This window comes from Dipodomys ordii, unplaced genomic scaffold (genome assembly GCF_000151885.1).
Source record: "Dipodomys ordii isolate 6190 unplaced genomic scaffold, Dord_2.0 Scaffold76, whole genome shotgun sequence".
NCBI classification, from domain to species: domain Eukaryota; kingdom Metazoa; phylum Chordata; class Mammalia; order Rodentia; family Heteromyidae; genus Dipodomys; species Dipodomys ordii.
This window is the reverse complement of record NW_012267292.1, coordinates 6,550,253-6,570,560: the sequence shown is the minus strand read 5'-3', so window position 1 is coordinate 6,570,560 and position 20,308 is coordinate 6,550,253. Positions and strand designations below refer to the sequence as shown.

Sequence of the window (20,308 nt, the reverse complement as noted above, 5' to 3'; positions counted from 1 at the left end):
CAACTATGTTTATTGCAGCATTATTTACCATAGCTAAGATATGGAACCAACCCAGATGCCCCTCAGTAGATGAATGGATCAAGAAAATGTGGTATATGTACACAATGGAATTCTATGCCTCCATCAGAAAAAATGACATTGTCCCATTTGTTAGGAAATGGAAAGACTTGGAAAAAATTATATTAAGTGATGTCCTTGAGCTTTTGTGCTCAAGGCTAGTGCTCTACCATTTGAGCCATAGCTCCATTTCCTGCTTTTTGGTGGTCAATTGGAGATAAGAGTCTCACAGGCATTCTTGCACAGGCTGCTTTCAACTGTGATCCTCAGATATCAGCCTCCTACATCGCTATGATTACAGGTGTGAGCCACCAGTACCTGGAGCACATGTAGCTTAAAGAATATTTTATAAATGAATTTTTGTACAAGGTTACTGTTACTTCTGACTAAGAAATGCATTTGAATATGGAACCTCGAAGACTGAATGTAGGGAGCACGGATGTGAATATTATTTATAACCTGGCAAAGAGTGACTAGAACCGCATTAGTCCAGTCCTGTAAATTGATCTCTCTAACTACAGGTAAAATAACATTCCAAACACTGAAAAATGCACACAATCAGAACTGTTCAGGCTAGGGGCTTAAGAAACCATTTCCCTTGCTAATTTTTGATGTTTACATGGAATGTTCTTCAAGCAGCAAATAATTTATCAATGACCCTGACAGACTGAAAATGATACATCTTTGCCACAACATAAATTAATTCCTTCAGTGGGAAATTGCTAAAATGGACAAGATGTCATAAAGATTTCTTTATGTCTGAAGCAAAGGAAATGATTCCATTTCTTCCAAATAGTCTTACATGAAAAATAATAAACTCTCACTTTAAACTGTCCTGATTTTCACAGAGTTCTTAGGTATTCATTACTAATTGGCTCTTATTGATTTGCTGTTGGACATCAATGAGTCATATTACCTCACGTATGGAACACACCTCGTTGGAGACTGTCCCCACGATTCATATTTCATGTAAATAAATATTATACAAACAGCCAGAAAAGAGGATCACAACATTATACTACACTCCCAAAGTTTTGCTCTCTTTCATTCCTTAGATTTCTGTAATAAATGTTACACATAAAGATGTTAGAAAGCCAGTCTTCAGGAAATAAAATATAAAGATGGCTAAAGGACCAAGACAGAAGTTTGTATTCTAGAAGAATGATCTTGATCTGTTGCTAAAGAATGAGTTGAAAACCATACTATGCTATGATATTTAATGCTTACACAAAAGTCTGCAGAGATAGTATTGATGCGCAAGTTAACCTTCTGTGATTGGAACAAATATGTGAGATAATTATTTTATAAAGATAAAAGGTTTATTTTGGTCCATGGTTTCATGAATGGGTGGACCAATTGCTTTTACGCCTCTGGTGGTGGAATGGTACATCATGGAGGGCATGGCCTAGCAAAACTGCTCACCTCATGACCAGGACTCCAAAGAGAAAAGAGCAAGAGATTGGTCCCATCCTCTATTGGGGAACTAAAAGCTGTAACCTAAAAGCTCCCTTCTCTCCCAGAGCTCCAGGCTGGAGACAGCGTTTTACACATGTGCCTTGAGCATTAGTGATTTGCTCAAGGTGACATCACCAATAAAGAAAGTAGCTCGGGTGGGAATTCTGGCTATTCTGGACTCATTAGGAAGATGTTTACCCTAATACACAACTTTGAAATTAAAGCTCTGCTTTTTCTTGTTGTTTGTTTTGGATGATATTGAGGTTGAACAAGAGGCTTGCACTTGCTAGCCAGGCAGGTGTTCTACCACTTGTGCCATAACCCTGACTGTTAACAGTAATATTCTGAAACATCTTGTTTTTTGTTTTGTTTTTTGGGTCCGGTCGTGGGGCCTGACCTCTGGGCCTGGGTGCTGTCCCTCAGCTCTTCAGCACAAGGCTAGTGCTCTACCACTTGAGCCACAGCGCCACTTCTGGATTTTTTTCTTTTTGCTTATGTGGTGCTAAGGACGAACCCAGGGCCTCAGGCATGCAAGGCAAGTGCTCTACCGCTGAGCCACCTTCCCAGCCCCTGGAACATATTTTTTTGAGAAATGCTACAGTGGTCATCTCTGATGGGAGATGGTTAAAAAAGACATTCATAGGCTGTAAGAGGAAGACAGCTTTACTTCCAGTTGGTGAGGTGATGGATACTCAGAAGATGCTGCTGTGATGGTAAGTGGCTTCTCTTCACTCTTGAATTGACCTAAATCACTAATGAAGGCCATGATTCCCTAGGCCCTGTACCTCTGCAGCCTCCTCTAGCATCCTGACCATTTGTTCTGCTCTACAACCTGCAGTTTTTACACCGGCCCCCCTGCCATGTGCTCTTGGCTGGAGCATGCCTCTTTTCCCCTTTCCAACTGCACTGCTCCTCCTTCTCCCTTTACTTACTGACTCTTCTCCATCTTCCCAAGGAAGCTTTTCTACCCAGGGCAGTGTCTCCCTGGAGTGCTCCTGTCACTGAGCTCCTCTCTACACAGTCATGACAGCAATGCTAAGTTCATTTGTGTATTTATTGGACAAATGCCTGTACTCCTACTAAGGGGAAGGAAAATCCATTCTCTGCTTCTCAGACAGGACCAAGAAGATGCTTCACATTTTTACATGCTTGATGTAAAGCACAGAGTGTGTTCTGCTCAGAGCCAGGGTTCACTCTGGTTTGTTCCCACACTGGGGTGACCTTAGAGAATCAGTATAGGGAGAAGCTTGAATTCAGAGAAGCCCCAGTAACAAGCCCAGCACACTTTCTAGAGTAACTGAGTTGATATTTTGATTTTTCAGTTCTGATTCCCATTGCTTCCAGCAAGTAAAGGACAGAGAGAGCCCAGGCCCCCATCCACTCCCACAGCTCTGTTGTCTGGCGCCCAGGAGACGTTCCAAATGTGGTTTTGTTCTTAATCATTTCACTATGTAAACTAAGGAGAATTAGGGAGAATAGACTCCATGTGGCACCACTCGGCTTCAACAATAACCATCACATGGCTGTCTTGTTTTATAAGCTCCTTCATCTGATGGGGCAAGCCCAACATACCAGCCACTTCATCCATGCATAATAGGAAGGCCTCCAGATAGCCATACAACCAGCACAAACACACTGATCATCTTTAACTAGTTCCTCAATAATGAATATGTGAACTGATCAACACAATTTTCAGAGATCAGCGGAGGGTCCAGGCTGTTGTCCTCTGTCCCCCGCACCTTTCTACCTCCCACTCACCTGTTGGAGTGCTGCTGCGGAATGAAGAGGAGGGGGTGATGGGTGGGGTCACGGGGGGCGTAAGGCTTCCACTGCTATGGCGTGGTGGAGTGGACACATTCCCTCTAGACACGGAGCTGGATAGGGTCAGTGAGAGCTTTGGCTGAATCTTCTTCTTCAGAGACTCCTGCTCTCGGCGGGCAGCATCTGTCATGAATCTGAAACGACAATCACAGGTCAGCAGCCTGGACCATTTCCACAGTTTGTGGAGCCCTGGGAACACCTGATACACATTTGAAATCTCCTGACAGCTGTCCTAGGCAACTGCTGGCTTTCTTTCTTTCCTGACCATTTCCTTTCCTTCCTTTCTTTCCCTTCTTTTCTTCCCTCCTTCGTTCCTTTGTTCCTTCCTTTCATGGTTGTGGGGCTTGAACTCAGGGCCTGAGTACTATCTCTGAGCTCTTTCATTCAAGGCTAGTGCTCTACCACTTTGAGCCTCAGTGGCACTTTTGATTTTCTGGATGTTAATTGGAGATAAAAAGTCTTACAGACTTTCCTGCCTGGGATGGCATCAAACTGCCATCCTCAGATCTTAGCCATCTGAGTAGCTAGCATTACAGGTGTGAGCTAGCAGTGCCCAGCTTGGTTTATTTTTAAGATTCCCCAAAGTTGGGCCTATTTCTTCCTTAGACAAATAAATCTTCCTCTCAGAAAAACCTCTACACACAGAATAACAATAGGTCCACATTTCAAAGCTTTTCGTTTCCAAGATCCCTTGCAAAGTCCTCTTGCTCACCCATTCTCAAGGCCTTTGCCACTCCTGAGGGGGGCGTCCCTTTCTCCGCCGCTTAGAGTCCTTAGTGGCTGAATCACTTAACTGACATTTAACATATACAACCTCAAGAACACTGTGATTCTTGAATTTCTCCAGATTTCATATTATGGTTTGGATTTTAGGTATTTTCTTAGCTACTTAAGGTATTGCCTTGCATGTGGCCAAGCCCACCTTGGAATACACATGCAGAACATTTGCCCACACAGAGCCACGAGGCTGAGATGAAAACAGTACAAGGAGACAGAGAGGATTATCAAGAAAATTAAAGAGGAAGGTCATCACCAAAGATCTGTTTATTTTCTGATTTAAAAAAAATTTTTTTTTAGATGAGGAAAGGCTACATTTCCTGCTAGTTTCACTTTGGAAACTTTGGAGTTATTCTTCGAGGCTGGATGTGGTGGCTCATGCCTGTCGTCCCAGCTCTAGGGAAGTCAGCCTGGGTTGTACAGAGAGACTGTCTCAAAAATATATATATTATACACACACACATACATACATATATACAGACACACACCCATTAACCCAAGGTTATTCTTCTAATACTTCTCTTGTGCTAGTAATAGTCACAGTTTGTCCTTTGCTTCCTGTATAATCAAACAGTTCATAAATTCATGTAATATGAGATGAAAAAGAATCTGTGAAATGCTACCTCTTTCTTAAGAAGCATAAATCCTTGATGACTTTACCATCTTCATTTTTGAACACTGGACGGAGAACACCATGAACAGTATATATGAAAGTATTCAGCCAATAAAAAAAAAACAATAACAAAAAAACAACCTTTCTTGGTTGGGTGTTGGTTGTTCATGCCTGTAATTCTAGCTACTTGAGCTGAGATCTGAGGATTGTGGCTCAAAGCCAGCCTGGGCAGGAAAGCCCATGAGACTCTTATCTCCAATAAACTACTCAGAAAAAGCCAGAAGTGGCATTGTGGCTCAAGTGGTAGAGAGCTAGCCTTGAGGACAATGAGACTCAGGGATAGTGCCTAGGCCCTGAGTTCAAGCCCCAGGACTGGCAAAAAAAAGAAAAAGAAAAAGAAATACTACATGTGTCTACCTCAGCTGAGAGGCAAAACATTACCATACCTTAGGTGTTGTCTGTGTCTCTCGCCTATCCATTTGAGTTCTGATTACTTCAATAAAATTCATCGTTAGCTAGTACCAATCATAGTATTTTACCCAGCTAAATTTACATTCTGCCTACAAAATTCCTTAACATATTTCTTCACTACACTCTGACGTTTTGGAAGTCAGTAGATAGCTCTTGTGTCTGGTGAAAGCTTAGAGTTGATTAAACACCTAATGAAACAACAGCAATATTATTACAGTGTCTTTAAATTCCTACTTTTATACTTGGGACTTGGATGGCACCCTTCTTGCAACACAAACCAGATACATAAACTGAGTTTTATATGTGAACTGAACTGCAATAAAGCTACATGTTTGCCTTGAGCTCTGAGCTTTTGTGCTACAAGATGGTGAAAGAAGAAAGGAACAGTTGATACAAATAAGGATTGTTTGCACCTGGGATCCAGGTACTCTTTTATTCTGACGCAAAATTGGTTCTGCTGCTCTTAAATTTCTTCCCCTTCTCATAAACCCCTATTGAAAATATACTTAGGAAAAAAGCAAGTAACTTGTGCTTTCTTTTATTACTCCAAGTGTACTGCTAACTAGCATAGTGTTGAACTGCTCAACTTGGGGTATGTGCCAAGAAGTGGGCAAAACTACAAACAAACCCGCAGCTTCTGCCAGGAAAACCAATGGTTCTCAATGGCATATAATTCAGATAGTAAAAGAATCACAGATAGGCTATAGAAGAAATTTCCATCTTGCATTTCAGTTAGGAGCCTGGTATTTGGCATCAGATCGGTTGGGGTTTAAACCCTGACTGAGGTACTTTCTATGTGATTTGAGACAAGTTGACAAACCTTTCTAAGCCTGTTTTATTTATATGTTGAGCATCACTTAAGCAAAGTGCTTGGGATAAGAAGTGTTTCAGATTTCAGAGTTTGCCAGCTTTTGGAATATTTGCATTGGCTTTAACCTTTGCGCGTCCCTGAAAAATCTAACGTTTAAATTGTAACCTTGGATTAGCATTTGGATTTGGGGTGCATAAGCCTAGGTAAGAGAATGAGCGAATAAACAAACATCTTTTCTTTCCTGCATGAGAATTTGATCTTTGGTTAATTTTGGCATAACAGTAACTCCAGCCTGGGTTTGGAGGAACTGTATACTGTCTGTATGTATCTGGTTTGGGCCTTGTAGCTTGGCATGCCTCTTGTCCCCTTGGAGTGTTACAAGAGCTTTGACTCCTCTCAGGCAGGGCCTTATGCCAGGATTCCTTCCAACTCTCTACACTGGAGCAGCTAAGGCTGCCCTCCTGGCAAGGGTAAGCAATGTCTCTTTCCTCTGATCTTCCAATGGACCCAGGGCCTTAAGGAGCTATTGGCCATCTTTTGAATCTGCATGTTCATGGTCCAAGATGATGATTGCTCATTGATGAAGTATTACAGTGCTGTGTGTGTGTGTGTGTGTTACTGCAGTTTGAATTCATGGCCTTGCACTTGCTATGTGGGTGCTCTACCCCTTGAGCCATGGCATTTGCCCATTTTTAACTATGTTTCCATAGGATTTCAAGTGTTGGTCAGGAGTTACCCCAGACAGTAATCCTCCTACTTATGTCTCCCATGTGGCTGGAGGAGTGGCAGGTTTGTGCTCCTATCCCGCCAATCTTTAGACTGAGACCGGATCTCATTAACTTTTTCCAAGGTGGTTTCAACCCTCACAATGTCCTCCTCTGGAGTAGGTGGTATTACAGCTGTGAGCCTAGTGTCAGAAACTTGAAAAACAGGCTTCTCCATATCTTGAGTTAAAAAGTATTGATGCCTCTCATTTTAAAATAACTACCCTCCTACAGCTCCGATACAAAGCAATTGTAAACAACTGCAGAACATTCTCGCCCTTTTCACCGGCAAATAGATTGGATTGGCTATGGATGGCAATCTCTGGTTGGATTACATCTAAGAGCTTTCTAGAAGTGAGAGGACAGCACCATGTTAGTGTTAAACATAAAATAATTCTTAAAGCACTGCTATCAACCCCTCCATCTTTCACCCCTCTTGCTTCCTCTTAGTGATGATGAAGTTAGGTTCTAAACCATAAAAACCCCATATCTCAGATCTCTCTCTCTTTCTCATACACACACACACACACACGAGTGTTATCCATGGGAGTGCTGGGGTCAAAGTGAGCTCTTGTCTCCTCTGTAGTCTGCCCCACTTTCTGTTCTGCTGTCTTTATTGACCATTGTCAGCTGTTTCTCAAGCTGGCCACAAACTTGCTATCCTGCTACCTCCACCTCCTGAGTTTATTTATTGAGACTTTAATATTAAACTCTATAAAAATTTAAAGCCATGTTCCATCAATACGCCTGTTGGCCCAAAGGTAGACAGATCTCGCAGGAACTTGAATTTGCAGGGAAGGCAAAGCTGTGATTCCAGTCAAGGGCTTGACTCAGTTAACATGGTTCTGAGCAGCGACCAGGCAAAGGTACCTTCCAGCCCCCAAACAGCTGCATGCATACTCAGAGGCCCACAGCCCCAGCCTTTCCACCAACAAGCTGTAATTGTCCCCTGTATTTCTATGGCCAATGGTAGTTCAGGCTTAGGAAGCCATGTCTGTGCCTCTGGTCTGGAAGTGTCTGCAGGGGATTTGGCTAGGAGCAATGATTTTCTGTGAGACAACTCCAGTATTCACAAGGGACATGGGGATTCAGACCCTGGCTAAGTGGTTTCACTCATATTACTCCTTAGTTTTTCATAGAAACTGCTGGCAAGAACCCAATACCGTCAGAACTGTAAATCAAAGGCTTCAAAGAGGAGCCCTGGGCAGAATCTCAAAGTTGGAAGACTTTAGGCACCCAGGAGTACAAGGAGAATCCCTGGAAGTTGCAGGCATAAGTGCATGAGTGCAAGGGCACAAGGTAGGGAATGCAGAAGGCTGGCCCTTCCAAATGGCAGCCAGGCCCTGCCATATCAGCAGGGTGCATTCTGGGAAAGGCTGACTGTGCTCCCTCTCCGATCTCTCTTAGCTTTGCATTGCTTCTTTGATCTGGCAGCAGCAGGCTGCTGGGCTGGATCTGCTTTCACTGGCTTGAGAGATGATCACATAAGTCATACATAGCCATTGTTAAAACTTAAATAATGTATGTTTAGAATTAAATCAATTAGAAACAAAGGTATTTAGCTCAAAGCTCATTACTTTTAAATTATTTTATTACAAACTATGCTCTTAAGGTTTTTTACACTAATTTTCTATCTGTTGGGTAGAATGACTATGTTATGGTGTATATTCTGTGCTTGGGGACACATTGTTGCCAGCTTGGAACTGGCCACAGAAACTAGCAAATATTAAAAATATTACAAATCAGGACTTTAATCCTCTCCAAAACTTAGTGTCAAATATTGGCCAGTACACCTTGTGGTGTAGTTACTATTTTTTTAGGGAGGGGGCATTTGAATTATGTCTTTGCTGATTCACTAGAGGAGCTAATCAGGGAAAAGACAATTAGATAAGAAAGGCTTGTTTTGCTTTGTTTGCTTGCTGTTAAGACAGATTCTTGCTGAGTACCCAGACTGGCCTTGAATTTTTGATCCTCCTGTTTCTACCTCCCAAGTGCTAGGATTACAGATATGTTGTTACCATGTCTGGCCCTTCTTTTCCTTTTTAAAATCAAAAGGACACTTATGGAAATTTTTCTATGGATTTGTGAATGTTTAGAATTTATTATTGGATATAAATGCAGATGAGTTATAAGTATTTACACACAGCTTAAAGAATAAAATTAAAATTATAATCCACATACCTAGGTACCTAGTATTACCAGAACTTTCAAACTGTCCTTTTTTGGGGGTTTGAACTCATGACCACATACTTGCCATGCAGGTCTTCTACCACTTGACTTATACCCTCCCTTCCTCAGCCCTTCTTTGCTTTAGTTGTTTCTTAAAAATAAGGTCTCATGCTTTTTTCCCTGGCTGGCCTTGAACCGAGATCCTTCTGTCCCCACCTCTCAGAGATTACAGGCATGTGACACCATGCTAGTCCTTAAAGCTTGCGGGAAAGCTTTTACCCACCTAAGAGAAATGTTACCTATGCATATGTAGCTATGGTTGATTTTTTCAAGATTTTTCCTTTGCACAGTATTTTTCTACACATGGAGTAAATTCATAAAGGAAAAAAAAACAGTCATAGGAGATTTCATTCACTGTTGACTAACAGCCTGGAAATCTGTGGTCAGGCAAAGCAATGTTTTCATTTTGAAACTGAAACTGCTGTAAGATTAATTTTAACTTTCCTACAAATCAGAAATGCCTTAAGTGACTTTAATTTAATATGGTCATTTGTAGTAATATTTGTTATTGCTAGGGGAAGTACATATTCCTTAAGTAAATTTTCAAGTCTCCATTATAAATCTTTTAAATCCTTAGACCACAATGTTCATTCAGTCTGACATGTTAAACATGGAAACACGAATGTGACACCACCAGGGGGGAAATGTCAGCTGCTGGTCCAGGGAGACCAGTTTCAATACAGTTAAATGTGGGAAATTTACGGTACTTCTATGGCCAACTCAGTCTATGGCCCAAACACCTGAGACATGTATGTTTTTCTCAGGGAAAAACACACTTGCCTTTCAGTGGCACTCAAGGATCTAGAAATGGAAAGGACCATGTGAAAACTTAGTGTCTCTTGGAAAACTGAAGGAATCCACATTCCAAAACACATGGTGTGGCTGAGCTATTAGAGGCTCTGGAGGCTTGCTCAGGGACTGAGAAATGGGCCCTCTTCAGGAAGTCATAGCACACTTCACTCTGGTGCTAGGGTTTCTACTTGTTACAGTGAGGACTCTTGGTTTGAGGCACACAGACTACATGGCTGCTATGACCTTTAAGCCCTCGCTTCTGTTGTGAAGGATTCCAGGCATCGCACAGTTCAAGTTCTTCATATGTGGTTTTTGATGCAATCTGTAATCAAAAATCTATCACATACTGCAACTCAGTTTGCTACACACAGCTGTATAAATAGGTCCATAACTTGCAATTCTGTAATCTCCAAAGCTCTGAGAATAAACTTTTGAATACATCTGGTACCAAAACTTATTGGAAGACAAACCCTGACCTAAACTGCTGACAGGTTGCTTACATAATTTACCTTATTGTGTTTAAGTACTCATCTGCTTCACAGTATAAATACTAATGTGTTTGATAATCTGATGATGCTTCAGACCCTTGGAGTGTCATATAATTTGCTGTATTTCTACTTGTATTATATCACCTTTATGAAATCTGAAAAAACTGAATTATAAAACATTATCTGGAGTCATGGATAAGAAATTTTTACTTTCAAGACAGAAATTTCATTAAACAATCCTTGCTACGGAGGATATGCTTCAATTTTCTGTGTCCTATTTCCTTTTAATAAAATATGCTGGTCATGACCACTACAATGATTTCTTGTTGTTCCAACAAGTCGTGTTAGTATGGCAGTAGTTAAAAGGCCAGCTTTGGAGGTGGACTCTAGACTTTAATCCATGTAAGTTCCCTAACTTTCTGTGTCTCAATTTTCTGACGTGTGAATGGTGACAATAACAGGGCCTCTCCTCAGGGATGGTATGAGGATGAGTTAGCATATACATAGCACTTGAAACAGGGCCTGACATTGTGCCTGATAAATATCAGGTTCCTGGTTTACAATAGGATTCTGAACTCCAATCTTTCATCTCTAACATCTGTACCAGCAATCTGGCTACTTCTGAGCTGAGTGCTAAGATAAGGAGCTACCCGACTGACTCTCACCACAATGTCAGAAGGATTAAAAATGGCTGCTGGTACAGTACCTGGAATCCAGACATCTCTCACTAGAGATGATGGTAGTAACATTTGTAAATGCATACTCTTTTTCTTTATTAGCATACATCAATTATACAAAGAAGTGCCACTCATTTTTTTCCGTACATGAATAATTGATCTAATTCACTCTCCCCAGTTACTCTTCCTTTTCCTCCTCCTCCCCACTCTTTAAACAATAGGCTTCATTTATTCTACTTTTATACATGCATATGAAGTACTTCACCCCCCACTTTACCTCTCCGTTGGCTCTCCCCTCTTTTGCTTGTTCCCGCTCCCAAACAGTCCTCATTTTATATTCATGCCACTTCTGCATATGGGAGAGAATATTTAATACTTGTTTTTCTTGTTTGGCTTATTTTCTTTAACATGATGTTCAGTTTCATCCATGTTTCAGGCAAATGACAATTACATTTTTCTTTAAGGCTGAATGTTAGTCTCTCTATATGTATATATATATTAGTCTATGTAGTATATATGTATGTATCAATTTTCTTTCTTCATTCCCTCTTCTTCATTTCCCTCCCTTAGTTGGGAAGAACTAGTTTCAAGGGTGTGTCCAGCAGCTAGTGGCAAGAGAGTAACTTCTCAATCCCGTGGGGGTGCTGTCCTTTGCAATGAAGGGTCACACAGTTGCTCAAGGCTCTGTGTACTCAGCTTCCAAACCCACTGCAAAAAGCACTAACTACTTATCCTTTGAGGTTCCAAAGCTTCATTTCACCTTTTCAGTGGACCTTTGACTTGCCATTTTTCAAGAAAAGCAAGTTAGTGAAACCCAGAAAATCTGAGAAAAGTTGCAAGGAACTGGCAAGACAGATCATGAGATTCCAAGTATTCTCAAATTTGGGGAATTCATCTGTAGATGAAATTTCTGGCTTGCAAGGATACCATCTAATCCTCAGTAAAGTCCAACCTGGGACATTCTGGACTTTTCTCTGACTATGTGCCATTCAGGAGTCCACAAAAGCATCCATGGAACATTGGACTGAGGCTGTGCAAAATGGCTATGGAATGATAGGCACATTTCAACATGAGATCATGTGTGGCCCACATGCCAAAGATCTGGCTGCTTCACATCTCCATGCAATGATGGTTTTCAGAACACACATCTGCCAATAAATTCATGGGTGGGTCTTCTTGTTTTAGCAGCAACTTAAATCTGGAGTGCCATTAAAGGAGTATTGGGTGAAAACAGCTGGCCAGTGAAACCTGTACTTAAAGCCAACCAGCAAGTGAAGGAATCATTTGTGAGTGCCTTCTTCATCAAGATGGTGCCTTCTTATAAGTGTTCTTTTCAATAGACAAAAAAACTCAAACTACCAAATTAATGTGATTTCAGAAAGTTTCTAGCAATGTTTCACTTCTCATCCTGCTACTTTTGACTTGACAAGCTGAGGTCCATGGCATGAATTTTGAAGCTTCATAAAACATTCTGCCCTATCACCAACACTTGGAGCCCCTTTTAATATGCTTCTATAAAAATGTTAAGGCAAAACAATAAAACTAAGAGCAGCACCAGGGAAAAGACTCTCCATCTGATCAGATCAGTATGGCACTCGTGAGCCATTTTGTGCATGTGTGATTTTTACCCACACACAGCTGAAGGACCAACCCACCAGCAGGTCAGGCTCTGTTCCTGGAGAGCACACCAAAGGCAATAGGCTGCCACCATAAGAGACACTATGTTTTCCCTGTACTTTTCTTTTACTGAGTTTATATATCACATACTCCTTGTCTTTGAGAATTGTCAAGTAGATGGCAAGCCAATTTCATCACATACCTTGGAGCTAATTTTGCTTGTAAATGTGCCATTTATATTTTCAAGACAGAGCAAGGTGAATAGGAAAAAAAACAAGGTAAAATATAATCTTCTCTTGTCTACTGTCTTGAGAATCATATTTTCTTTCTTTCCAGTTTATGTGATGCTGAGTATCAAACTCAGTGCCTCACATTTTCTACCACTGAGCTAGAGCCTCAGTCCCTAAAAGATTCTTTCTTGTTCTTTATTCTGAGATGATAACAATAGAATATGAAAAATTCATCTAACTTTTTGGCACAGAGGAATTGTAATATACATTTTCATTTTTACCATTATTTCATAATTTTGTCATGTACATCATATATATATATATCATTTATAAAAGCATATCACTTATAATTACTTGCTAGATACAAGGCATTAAGAACATCCATCTTAATTGCCTGTAGTTCTTAAACATTCCTTTTCAAGGAATGCTGACCATAGGGAATCTTTATATTATGTGGAATCAATTATAACAGCCTGGGCAAATACAAGATGACAAATACAAGTACACTCAGCTCCAGTAGCTTTCCAAGAGGCGGAGGAGGGTGAGCAACAGCCTAGGGTCCTGCAATCCGCACCCCAAAACATGGAGGGCAGTGGGTGTAGATGTCCCTGTTCCTTGGCCAGCTCTGGCTGCAGGCCCATGGATACACCCTCATGAATAGCTCAGCTGTTCTGCAGAAGGTACTTAAGGACCACTTTAAAACAAACCCACACCAAAAAACAAAGAAGTCAAATTAAATCCACACACTACAGCTGAGCAACTGAAATAACAGCATCCCATTTTTTTCTTTATTCCCAGTCACTACTGGGGTTTTTCTTCTGTATCTGTAGATTTGGGTTCAGCCACTGCTTTCAAACTATGGATTGACATGAATTATCAATGGCGTATTTTTTATTTACTTTAATTCAAATAGTCTTTTTCATTGCTGATGCTAAAAAATAAAAAGTACTTCTGAAAACAACACTTCAGCCCTTAGTTTTGAAGCCAGATCCTCTTCTGGTGATGGTATCATTCTTTTGTTCCTTTCTTGCTTTCATAGAACTGCAAATAACTATGGCTGCTTCTTACAAGTGGTTTTCATTGCTAATTTGACATCTGTGCAAGAAACCAATGAACAAAACAAAGAAGCTGCATTTTATGAGGGCTTGTGGTATGAAACTACAAATAGCTTTTGAGTTTTTTCTTTTGCCTCCTCTGAAAGTAAATTATGTGATTTACTGAGGTTTCAGTGTAAATGGCTAATGAGCTGATGCATAATTCTCCCCCTAAACTGGAAAAAAAGAAGAAAAGTTTGGAGTTGGGGGTCTCCAAGTGTTAGTTTTAGTATGAGGCTGGGAACAATGTCTAGTGGTTGAAAATCTAGGTTCTGGAGACAGACTCCTGATTTGATTTACTAGGTGTTCTCACTTGGGTACACTGTACACCCTTTTTAGATGTGGGGCTTTCATTGTAACAGACAAGTAATCCTACACCTCATGGAATTATGGTCAAGACCTTATAAGTGCATCAAAAGCACTTGGCCCAACATAACATGCATTAAGTGGTCATTTACTTTTGGCGTCTATGGATATCAGCTCTATGTCCCTGACCCTCATCTAGGACTTAAGAGAAACTATAAATGTAGCAGCCCTCTGACTGGGGAATTCCTATAGAAAAGGTCAATTCTCGGAAATGCTACGTTGTTCGCAGAAAGGGTGAGATAAATATTTAATGATGAGTACTTCTCCAAAGAGAAGTACTTCTGTGATGGTGTGTGACCTGGCCTTTAAGTGAGCCCTAGGCTTCTGATGAAGTGATCTGGGTATCATTCACTCATCTAAGAACCAGGGTTTCCTGTGAATTTATAATCAGGGAAATGAGTATATCAGAGGTTTCTTATTAGTGGAATATGGTTGAGGAAGGAGGGGGAAAGCAAATTAGATGGAGGGGACCCTCAATATACAAGGAGGTTTAGATGGAGAGGTTTTTGTTTCTGTCTGATGTACAGTTGATGGCTCTGTCACTTACAAAGCACTCTGCTTGAGAGATGCAGAATTAGTGCACCACAGCACCCTGGCCTGGGCCGCTTTGGGGATCTTCCTTAGAATGTTCCCTAGCACAATGCCTTACTTAGTTAGCTAACACACCAATTGTGGGAATACACAGTTGAAAGATGGTGCCATATCTGACCTACATTTTTTCCCCGTGACCTCCTGATAGTTCTATTAACTCTCAGCCTAAGGCATGCATAATGTAACATTAGCCCGCTCCCAGAGAATCAGACACTAAACAAGTAGACTAGAAACTCAGTATTTAAGAGAAAAAGCGGGTTATGCCCAAGACTAGAGCTGTCTCTAAAGTTAGGCTAGGATATTCAGCACATATCAGGCACTGTCCCTAGACAAAGTGCTGTATACATATGTGGGCCGCTAAAGCCTCCAGCTTCGTGGGCTTTTAATCCAACTGACTTTTTATACCTTTTGTCACCAGGAGTTCAGTTAAACTGCTTCTCAAGTAAAGAGCATGAAGAAATGTGAAACCAGGAAATGTGACTATCACCATCTCCTGTTCTTGCTAAGATGTTGACCAGAAGAGTTTGTTGTAAGAATTTGTTGTAAGGAAACCCACAGAAAGAAAAGAGTTTATTGGGGGAGAGCAAACTGCCTGCTCACGCAAGATGGAGGCACACAGAGACAGAGGGGAAAGAAAGGGAGAAGAAAGAGAGGAAGGGAACTCGTGTGGAGTTGAATTATACAGGGAAAAGTGGGAGGCTGGACCACAGCAGATAGGGAAATGATCTCAGAGCCTGGGGAACCTCTCACTGTCCAGAGAGGTGACCAGGGCTGTTCAGGAAAAAGACCTCGGCAGATGAGGAAGTGGCCTCAGAGCCTGGGATCCTTTGCGGACTAATTTTGCTGTAGGACTAATTCTCTCCTGAAGTCCCTCACCACCACTTCCCTCCCCCCCCCCCCCCCCCCGCCCCTCCCCGTGCCGGTTCTCTTCCACCTGATAGTCCTTTGACCACCTTTTAACACACCTGTGACTTGGCACTGTTTTAACCTAAACATACCTTCTCAACACTCGCCTCCAATTCTTTCTATTTAGTCTAAGGTAAATATCTATACCTGGAAGATCGCTGAAAATGCCATCTTCCCATGGCTGCCACATAACAAATCTCCCTTTCTCTGCCCTCAAAAAAGAAAGAAAAAGGAAAAATTATATGTAGGGATGAATCAACAGAGGAGGAAGAAGGGAATCATTTTCAACATAATCACTGGAAAACAACAGAGTCAAAACTGAGATGTTTTGTAGTATCCCAGTGGACATTAACACACACAGAACTAAGTTAAAACATTTGTAAAACTGGAGCACTGTTACACCAAATATATACTATTGGATGACATTGACAACTTATTAATAAGGAAGGCCTGAGAGAATGGTTCTCAACTTTTAGGCCTAGGGACCCTGAACTATAAGGTCGAATGGTGTGTGGCTCTGCATTGCACAATGGTATTTTTGCTGTCTTTTAAGTTGGGAAACAAAAAGGCAAAGACTAACTCTTTGGTAATGCTTTGAAATAAACTGGCATTTCACAAGCTCCCTAGCCACCTTACTCCCACATGCACACCCCATGCACAGCCCCCACAAACCAGGAATTTATGGGTTATTTGGAAGAAAAATAATCAGTCTGTTTAAACTTTCCAAGAATGTCCTTGTACTTAACTGCTAATGAAGTATTTCTTGGTGGAGCCTCCAGCTTTTTGGCTCTTTACAACAAGCAGCCTTCATTTGCATGCCAAAGGCAGAACTAATCCTCAGCTTCAGCTGGTTTCCAGAAATGTCTGTGCTGTGCAATCCTGTTCATCCCGCTGGTTTATTTAGCAAAGCTTTTCTTCACAGCAAGTACGAGGCCAACCTGATTATCCCAAATCCCTAATTAGTGTAATTAAAGCTTTAATGAATTGCAGCCGGGATATAAACCTTGCAAACCTTTAAAACCTATTGCTAGTTGAGTGTGCAGAAATGAGCCAGGCCAAGCAAGGGCTTCATAAGTGACTAAAAGCTTTGGACATCTACACACAAGGACCAAGCCATTTCTGGTGACAGGGAGCCTCTTCCATTTAGATCCCACAAGCAAATCAAGCTGCCCACCCTAACCCCTTAGAAGTCCACTGAAGCCAGGGGTATTAGCAGAGAACAATTCTCAATATTTCAACAGACGCTAACGTTGAGGGGTATTTGCCCGCTTCCTGTCATTGTGCCCTGGCTAAACGAGGCGGCCTAAAGAACTTCATTCCAAGCAACCTAGGAAAATCTTGTTAGATGCTGCAGTTTTGTATTAATCCTCCTGCAGAGAATATCCTGACCTTTTCCAATAACCAAGGCCTGCAGTTTAAATCCAGTTTTCTTAGGTACTCCCCACTATGTACTAGTTGACTTATTTTTTAAATGGCTACAGGGAGTGTTAACATTACCTACATTTCATTTGGATATATGGAAGTTAATATTACAGAATGAAGGATTTAGGATTTTTAAAAAAGCCTTGCAGTATTCATACATTGAGGTAGATATTTAGTAACTAGTCCTTAGTTTTCCTAACAGGTTTGCTACTAGTAGTACAAATTAGAAAACAGCCTCAGATACATTAGTTTGCCCAAGGACCCACTAGTAATAAGGTGTCACAGGATAAATTAAAACAAAAATGCTAAAGGTCTGTGCTGTTCAATATGTAACTGTTAGTCACATGAGACTATATGATCTCTTGAAACTTCCTAGTGCCACTAACAAACTGAATTTCTAAATTTAATTTATTTAAAATTTAATAGCCACATGTTGCTAACAGTTCTTATATTGCATGCCACAGAAACAGAACATTTCCATCTTTACGGAAAGTTCCTTTGGCAGTTCTATCTTAGCTGACACTAAAAGTTCAAATGAATGTGCCAAGTTTGAAATGGTGGTGAGCCCTCCAAGGACATAAACAGATCAGTAATATAGATTTTTAGAGTCACCCAGAGGAAACCAAGGAGAACAAACAGGGAAGGGGAGGTAAGGGTTGAGAAGAGCAACTTGAACACATAGCTCAGTGATAGACACTTGTCTAGCACGCTAAAGGCCCTGGGTTCCATCCCCCAGCACCAAAAATCAAACGAACAGTAACCTTTCCTTAAAAGCCAGGCAGATAATGTACATCCTTCATCCTACCACTTGGGGGGACTATGGCAGAACTATGAGGTTGAGGCCAATTAGTTATTTTTATTTAAATCCCTCCCATAATTGATATCTTATTTTTCCTCTTAGGCTCAAAGATTAGATCTGCCTTTTGTGTTGAGAAAATACACTGGTTTACTTGACCGGCTGCTGGAGGGCAGAGGCAGCTAGAAAAGCCCACTTCCTTATACACCACCTGTCCCAATCCTCCTTTCAAACTCACAAAACAAGTTACTGTGCTAAAAGTTCCTGCTGACCCTGGCCATACAAACCCTGCTACCACCAGACTCTGTACGACTTCTCTGATCCTGACCAGGGAGTTCACCTGGGAGCGTACCCCAAATACACTTTCCTTTCTTCACCTTTTCCTCCTCCTGCGTGTTCTTTCCTCGCCTAAAACCTTACATCTGGTGCTGAACCCGGGAAGATGGCAGTGCTTCTCTTTGCTCTAGGCCTACTGACCGGCATTTCCCCTTCTCCGACTCTCTCCTCCCTTTCTCCCTCCCAGAGGCCTCCTCCATCGGGAGCACAGAGCCCACTGAGCTTACTTTGGGCTAAACAGCCATCGGAACCAACCTCGTGGGCTTTGCCTCAGTAAGCGTATCCCGTGGCTTGGATGTTATTGGTTATCTGTGTGAGCCCAGCCAGGCCTGTATCTCTACCTCTGCCTCTCTCTCCCTGTACCTCTTTTTCTCTCCCAGGACCTCAGCTCAGCCTTCTCAGCATCCACCACATTCGGTTTGGGTGAGTCCCCACCTAACCTCCCAGGATGTCCTGGCTTGCTCTCCGGGAACTCGGCTCCTTCCGTTCCGTTTCAAGTAAAACCATGAGCTCGTTTCCGAGTCTCCCTCAGGTCTTTGCTCTAGGTGCTGAGAACCATCTAGGGAGGCCTGGTCTTCTCTGTCGCCTTCGTTTTATTTGGTAACTCTGGCTAAGTCAGGGACGCCTTCTGTAGCCTTAGTTTTACCTCGGGCTGCCTAGGCTCCATGGGAAGGCAAAATTCCAAACAGGACCCACATACTCCTCTGAGTTGCTTATTGGCTAATCTCAAACCTCTAGGCCTTAGACCGAGGAAACTAACCTTCTTCTATAACCAGGAACGGCCTATGTACCTGCTCCATAATCAGTCATTATTCACTCAGCTGTTTTGTGTAAAGATGTTTTCTTAAAGGCACAGGCCATATATTTTCCAGCTCAGAATTCACCACTGGGTGCAGAACAATGTTCATATAAGACATTGCATCATGTGGCTTTTGATGTAACAAGTTGGGAGTAGTAGTTCCAATTCAACTTCAAACTATTTACAAACCCCCACAACTGTAATCCCAACCATTTATGGAAAGTGAAACCAACACACATTTCCCCCCCCCCAAACATACCTTCTCAACACTCGCCTCCAATTCTTTCTATTTAGTCTAAGGTAAATATCTATACCTGGAAGATCGCTGAAAATGCCATCTTCCCATGGCTGCCACATAACAAATCTCCCTTTCTCTGCCCTCAAAAAAGAAAGAAAAAGGAAAAATTATATGTAGGGATGAATCAACAGAGGAGGAAGAAGGGAATCATTTTCAACATAATCACTGGAAAACAACAGAGTCAAAACTGAGATGTTTTGTAGTATCCCAGTGGACATTAACACACACAGAACTAAGTTAAAACATTTGTAAAACTGGAGCACTGTTACACCAAATATATACTATTGGATGACATTGACAACTTATTAATAAGGAAGGCCTGAGAGAATGGTTCTCAACTTTTAGGCCTAGGGACCCTGAACTATAAGGTCGAATGGTGTGTGGCTCTGCATTGCACAATGGTATTTTTGCTGTCTTTTAAGTTGGGAAACAAAAAGGCAAAGACTAACTCTTTGGTAATGCTTTGAAATAAACTGGCATTTCACAAGCTCCCTAGCCACCTTACTCCCACATGCACACCCCATGCACAGCCCCCACAAACCAGGAATTTATGGGTTATTTGGAAGAAAAATAATCAGTCTGTTTAAACTTTCCAAGAATGTCCTTGTACTTAACTGCTAATGAAGTATTTCTTGGTGGAGCCTCCAGCTTTTTGGCTCTTTACAACAAGCAGCCTTCATTTGCATGCCAAAGGCAGAACTAATCCTCAGCTTCAGCTGGTTTCCAGAAATGTCTGTGCTGTGCAATCCTGTTCATCCCGCTGGTTTATTTAGCAAAGCTTTTCTTCACAGCAAGTACGAGGCCAACCTGATTATCCCAAATCCCTAATTAGTGTAATTAAAGCTTTAATGAATTGCAGCCGGGATATAAACCTTGCAAACCTTTAAAACCTATTGCT

At 41.5% G+C, this 20,308-nt stretch overlaps 1 protein-coding gene across 1 annotated transcript in view; it reads right to left on the bottom strand.

Moving 5' to 3' along the window:
- Jazf1 (JAZF zinc finger 1) overlaps positions 1 to 20,308 on the bottom strand; it is a 140,790-nt gene that overhangs the window by 49,368 nt on the left and 71,114 nt on the right. Inside the window, exon 2 of the mRNA XM_013024453.1 lies at positions 3,271 to 3,467. Within this exon, the coding sequence (XP_012879907.1) occupies positions 3,271 to 3,463 (193 nt within the window). The 5' untranslated portion in view covers positions 3,464 to 3,467. The remainder of the gene's footprint in view (positions 1 to 3,270; positions 3,468 to 20,308) is intronic.